Source organism: Heliconius melpomene, chromosome 1 (genome assembly GCF_056956725.1).
Source record: "Heliconius melpomene rosina isolate 202511_hmr_F chromosome 1, ASM5695672v1, whole genome shotgun sequence".
NCBI lineage: Eukaryota > Metazoa > Arthropoda > Insecta > Lepidoptera > Nymphalidae > Heliconius > Heliconius melpomene.
The window spans coordinates 5,606,571-5,612,632 of NC_140389.1; the positions used below are offsets into that span (position 1 = coordinate 5,606,571).

The 6,062-nt window shown below is 29.2% G+C and overlaps 2 protein-coding genes across 2 annotated transcripts in view; one reads left to right on the top strand and one right to left on the bottom strand.

Annotated features, from left to right (window-relative positions):
• The window catches only part of LOC146541078 (putative serine protease K12H4.7), a 34,702-nt gene extending 33,792 nt beyond the window's left edge, over nt 1–910 (bottom strand). The window contains exon 1 of the mRNA XM_085194748.1: nt 734–910. The gene's annotated coding sequence lies outside the window, so the exon portion shown is untranslated. The remainder of the gene's footprint in view (nt 1–733) is intronic.
• Nucleotides 911–1,630: 720 nt separating this feature from the next.
• Nucleotides 1,631–4,981, top strand: LOC146541084 (CD151 antigen-like). Its single transcript, XM_085194759.1, has one exon. The coding sequence runs from the start codon at nt 1,686–1,688 to the stop codon at nt 2,448–2,450; it is 765 nt and encodes a 254-aa protein (XP_085050885.1). The 5' UTR covers nt 1,631–1,685; the 3' UTR covers nt 2,451–4,981.
• Nucleotides 4,982–6,062: the final 1,081 nt, after the last annotated feature.

Genomic DNA, 6,062 nt, shown 5'->3' on the forward strand with positions numbered 1-6,062 from the left:
TAATTTAATTGATTCGAACAGTTCATAGCAAGATTACAACATCTTTAATTATATTTTAACGACTAAATATAGCATCAATCAGTTAAATAATAGCAGTAATTATTGTGGTTTAATAGAAATATGGATTTTTAAATTATTATTATAGAGTTGGAAAATATATTACGTGTGCATATTGGCCTTGTCTATCTATACGTGATTTTATCACGTCCTATTACAATTATTTGCAAATCTACATTTTAAAATTTTATACATATTATGCATATATTTTGTTTTATATTACTGTAAATAAATTAATTAGAATAATATGCTCTGATAGGACCAAATATGATCATGCTTGTCTTTTAAAGACTTCTTAAGTGAAATTCTAGAAAACAACGACGATTTGTAAGGTAAGGTATCGTCACGTAAAAGATTAAGTATAAGTAGTATACAATTTGTTTACAAGAAAGAGACTTTTCAACAAAAAACCACAAAAGTTTCAACTAATTGATATGAATTATTTATATGATTAATATATTGACAATGGGATTCAAATTCAAAAATTTCTATATAATATTTTTTTCAATTTAATCATTTTCAACTTAGACGAAATTTGATGAAAACGTTTACAGATTTTTCTATTTTTCTAAATAAATAACGAAGTAAAATGTGATATGCCATAATAATTTTGTCATCTCAAAAAGTGCAGAATATGTGCGAAATAAGCAAAATAAGTTATATAATATTTACTTACATCGCAATTTAGTAAATGACAACCATTTATATAATTGTAGCAAAAATAATTAGACAGGTGATTATGACTCCATTAGTAATAAACATTAGTGGCAATTTTCGGTCTAATTGGACCAAATTGAATGAAAGTAAAAATGAAGGCGGAAAGCAGAATAACTTTGCGTAACTTGATGTCATCAGCAAAGTGTAGAACAAACTATGTCATCGATAACCGGTAACATGTTAGTTAAATCACGTATAGTAGTTTTATATTATACGGTGACTTTTATATTGTGGGGGACGGATACGATGCGATATGGTTAAAGTTTAAGAGGTAGGTATTTATTTCAATAAAAAATTAATATAGTAATCAAGTCTGTAGTGCAATTTGTGAAAACAGAGTTAATATTTTCGTTATAATACATTTATTTTGTTTTTCAATTTCTAACATTTAATAATTTATATATTCACATTTATATATTTGGAATGAAGACTAAACTAAAGTACTTAAATTATAATTATAACTATCAAATATTGTGTAAAAAAATATCTACTATATTTATTATTGTACTAACAATGTAGTAAGTTATTATCAACATGATTTTAAAATACAACTATATATAAGATAGTGTATTGGAATTACATTTAAATATAATACGAAAATGTTAAACAAACACGCCTGGTTATATGTATTCATTGTTTACGCAAGCCATTAGTCAAGCAGTATGATCTATTTGCTGTAAAAGTAAGTCAATTTACATTATGATTCTATTCAAAATACATTAGAACGGACAGGAAATCTTAATCAAATCTTAGTCACTCTCACTCACTGAACAAATGTCGTTATCGTATCGTGACATCTAAATGTTACCTAAAAGACCGCGACAAGCTGCGCACGAGTTTATAAAAGGCTTCGCGAAGTTGCAACGCTTCTCATTACACTGCCAACCTTCGAACACGTTGAACGCATAAAGATGGCGAAAGAAGATTTATTCAAGGGAGTGCTTTACGTAGTGAATGTTATTTACGCGGTGTTTGGTCTCGTCACCGCCGCCACTGGAATATGGTTCTTCGTGCAATTATCTGAGTTTGTTTCACTTAGAAATAGCAACCATTATTTGTTGGACTACAGAGTGTATTGGCCGCAAGTGGTGCCATGGCTCTTCATACTATTGGGACTGTTCGTTATGATCGTCGCCTTCTGTGGATGGTGCGGCACGAACAAGGAAAGCAGAGGACTGTTGGGAATGTACGGGATTTTCATGATTTTGATTGTCTTGGGACAAGCTATTGCGGCTACTTTGATCTTTGTTTTCGTTGATGGCGAACATACTGACAAGTTCATCAAGGATACAGTTTATGATGGATATTACAACTCACAGTCTAACCCTGACGTCTTCAAAGCATTTGGAAGGATTGAAAGGAAATTGAGATGCTGTGGTGCTAATGACGCTCGTGATTATAGAAGCTGGAGAAATGATTTGCCTTTGACATGTTGTTTGGACAGCTATTACCGAGCTACTTGTGAATTCACTGATAAGGAGGCCAATGAACGTTTGGGGTGTGCTAAAGTGGCAGCTGTTTACACTAAGATTATAAGCTCATCTGTTGCTGGTGCATCGCTACTTATATCTATTGTGGAGATAACAGGAGTCATACTTGCTTGGAAACTCTTCAAATCATTACAGGAAGTAGAGCATTACATCACAGAGAGAAAGGAGGGAGAGACCGAGTGCTAATTTAAACTAAAGGTAACGTGAACTAGTGTTGCCTGATTTCACAATGTTTGAATAGTTCGTATGGTATTGTGAGTGGTCGATTCCACGGTTCAATAATTTAGGTGAGAATCTCTTTATATATTGTTAAGCCCAAAACGTGAGCCATATAAATTATATTTTTTTATTTACTTCGTATTTTAAAGCAGCATTTTAATGGCTTTTGTTAGATGTTAATTATTTTATGTATTGAAAATGACGTCACACACTATGGAGGTAATAAGACGCCGCATAATTACTTTATAGGAAAAACTTATGTATGTATTATTAGCATTCCTGGCGTCTTTATAGTTATTTTATTTTATCAAGAATGGACTGTATCACAATATTTTAACTTGGTGCTTTACTTTTAGCCAAATTTTACCACCGATTTTGTATTGCACATAAATACGTATACGCGTTTAAGTTAGTGTATACTCGTAGGTTGGTATGTGAGCCGATATTTCTGCCGAATCGATCGCTTAAGGCGACTTTCGATAACTTTTCATACTTTAAGCTGTTGAATAAAGTTCATTTCCTTAAGTAAGGAAAATGAATTTTTATTTCCTTTGGGTAAGTCCAGTACTACCTGAATATTGTTACCATTTCTCGTGTCAATTTTACGGTAATTGGTAAAATGTAGAGTTTATATAGTATGTTATTCATATTCTGTTTTATTTCATATATATATTCGACAATTTTTTTTAATTTTCAGAGAATATATTTAAATTTTATTATATTTTAAGATAAGATATTTTATTGATAAGATTTAATAAAAAAAGATGGCATAATAACGTTCACACGTTCGTATTTATATAAAGAAAACTAACGTAAAACTCTCGAATTTAGTTCAAAGTACACGTACAATTACTATTAATTTTTAAAGATACACCCAGGTCAGAGTTCTTTAATTTGACGCCTCGTGAGTTTAATTTCCTTCTTAACTCTATGAATCATTACCTGAGTAAGTCAATTGTACGACCTCGATGCCCCACCACGAGTGTATAGTAATATTTGTAATACATTGATGATTACGCAAGACTAAGAATGGCAGCTAATGGTAGATACCGCCATGGACATCTCGACTCTACATACTTGTAGAGTTAACAATGACATCAATGTGTAGGTTTTTTACGACGCCGGTTCTAATATACGCTAAACAACAATAATAGGAGAATATAAGATTTTATTATATCAAGTGCTTATTGAAGTTTTTGTTAATTGTTAGAAAAACTTCACAAAAAGTGCAATGCTCTGATAATATTTCGTATTTATTTCTTTTTAGAATTATTATATATTATTTTACTATTATTTTATTATAGTAAAATAATGTAATAATAATTTTAAGTTTGAGTAGTAGTAGGAAGGTATGTAGAGTCGTATGTAGAAGATAGTATTGTTAGTTATGAGAAAAATTCGACCTCGACTCGCTTAGCTATGTGTCTCTAATTTAGTACCATTTATGCAACCTTAACGAATGTTGAAAACTTTGTTATTTTTCAACTTTGACATTTCTGTTGTGATGGATGAGTACTTTATTATAGAACCTGCTTATTATTTATTATTTAAAATTATAATTTATTAACAATTTTATCATTTATTTGATATTTTATTAAACATTTCTATCATTATTATGTGATATCTTATATTATTTATGTAATTATACGTCATATTTTAAGATAATTATCTTCCTTTTTATTTCTTGTTATAAAAAGTATAATTATTTATCATGATTTTATTACATTGTGCATTTATGTGTAATTAGCATTCATTAATTTATATTTAATTATGTGGGAACTCAGAAGTTCCAAGTATTGTTAACATTAGGCATACTATAAAAGAATAATATATATTTTATATTATTTAAACATAATAAGTATATATGTATATATTTATTAGCTATATATTGGAATGCGCAAGCGCATGTCGATTTAAATGTAGAATCGTGTTTGTTTTCGTCACACTTGCGTAACGTCTTAGAGGTCTATCGATGGTATGGGTGTTTCTTTCATAATAATTACGAAACTCAAAAGAAAAAGCGGGCCGTGACACAAATATTTTCTTAATATATTATCAAGGTGCCATCTTATAGCAATTTCGTTGTATTTTTTAATAATTTTATATCATATCATATACGTTTGACAGTAAAGATTCTGAACATATTGAAATAATTATAAATTTCTGGCTTGATTTGATAGTACAAGTTACTTGGAGGAAATCTATGAAATGTTGGTTGTAATCCAAGTTTGTAAAGAAGTTTTTATTATATTTAAAAGGTACTTTTTTCAGCCGTCTATTTTCTATAAGGGGAGCTTCCGTCCTTTTACATATATAACTATATTTATATGCCAAAGACATGTACATGAATATACATAAAAATGGATTTTTCATGCAAAATAGTATGACTCTACTACACAAACAGTCTACAATCAATAAGTTATTATAATTCGAACTAGTCTTAAGTCGTTTATATAATAAAATAAAACTCGTATGAAATAAATTTTTATCGAATCTTATTGCTTATTTTATTTTTTCCCTATATTATGTTTAAAAATGTTAACTAATTTCAATTGCTAAATTTGCTACTTAAGTCGCTACTTTCAGGCAATGCTCTAAGGTTCCTCATCCTTAATATATGAGATAAAAGTATTAGTTGCCACTTTTAAAATACTATGATTGAAGATTAGTCAAATTTACAGCATTTTTATGACTAACAATTTAAATCAAGGATAAAATCGTAAAAATTGTGCTTAATTTTAACCCTACAATAATAATAAATTATATATTACTTTGTTGTAAAAGAAACAATGGCCAGTTATGATGAAGGTACATTAATAATTTTATTCTAATTATAAGTTATTCATCTTTTAGACATAATTGTTACAAATGTAATTAGTATAATTGTTTAAAATAGGTACTTGTTTTGGGTTCAAATTCTATAAAATATATAAAAAATAAATATGCTTTTATGTTCCTTTTTGAAATATAAAATTTATTATGACATTTTTTTAGCTTCACACAGTATCACGCTTATAGCATATCCTGCTACAGAGAAAACTTAGTACTAAAACACTCCGTTCTCATTAAGATACTTAGGTATCTTCACTTTCTATATCAATTGATAGAGCTATTAACAAGTAGATAGTAAAAGATTTTACTCCTTCGCATCTCAAGGTTAAGTTTCTGTTTTTTTTTATCTTTAATCAATATAAATATGAAATTTATTAAGCCTAATAAATTCACACCTTCCCACTTTCCAGCCGGAAGTGAGCATAGAACTCACACTAATCGCTTTTAGAGTCCGGCCTCAAGAAAAACCACTAAGTTGTCAATACTCACGTATTTTATAAATAAATAAGAAAAAAAATACTAAACTAAAAAATATACAGTGGTCTCTATTCTATCACAAAAGAAAATATAAAAAAGCTATAACAAAAGGTGACTTAATAAACACATACAATATGGCAGTAGTAAAAACAGTAACCGCGCGGTTTACGTTGAAGGTCACAACGGTATCCTAAATGTTTGTCCTTAGATTTACGTCAAATGGACGAGCCTAATGTTATTTTATTCCGCATATAGCAGGGAAGGCGAAAA

Coding starts and splice junctions, on each gene's coding strand:
- LOC146541084 (XM_085194759.1), top strand. CDS start 1,686: ATGGCGAAAGAAGATTTATTCAAGGGAGTGCTTTACGTAGTGAATGTT.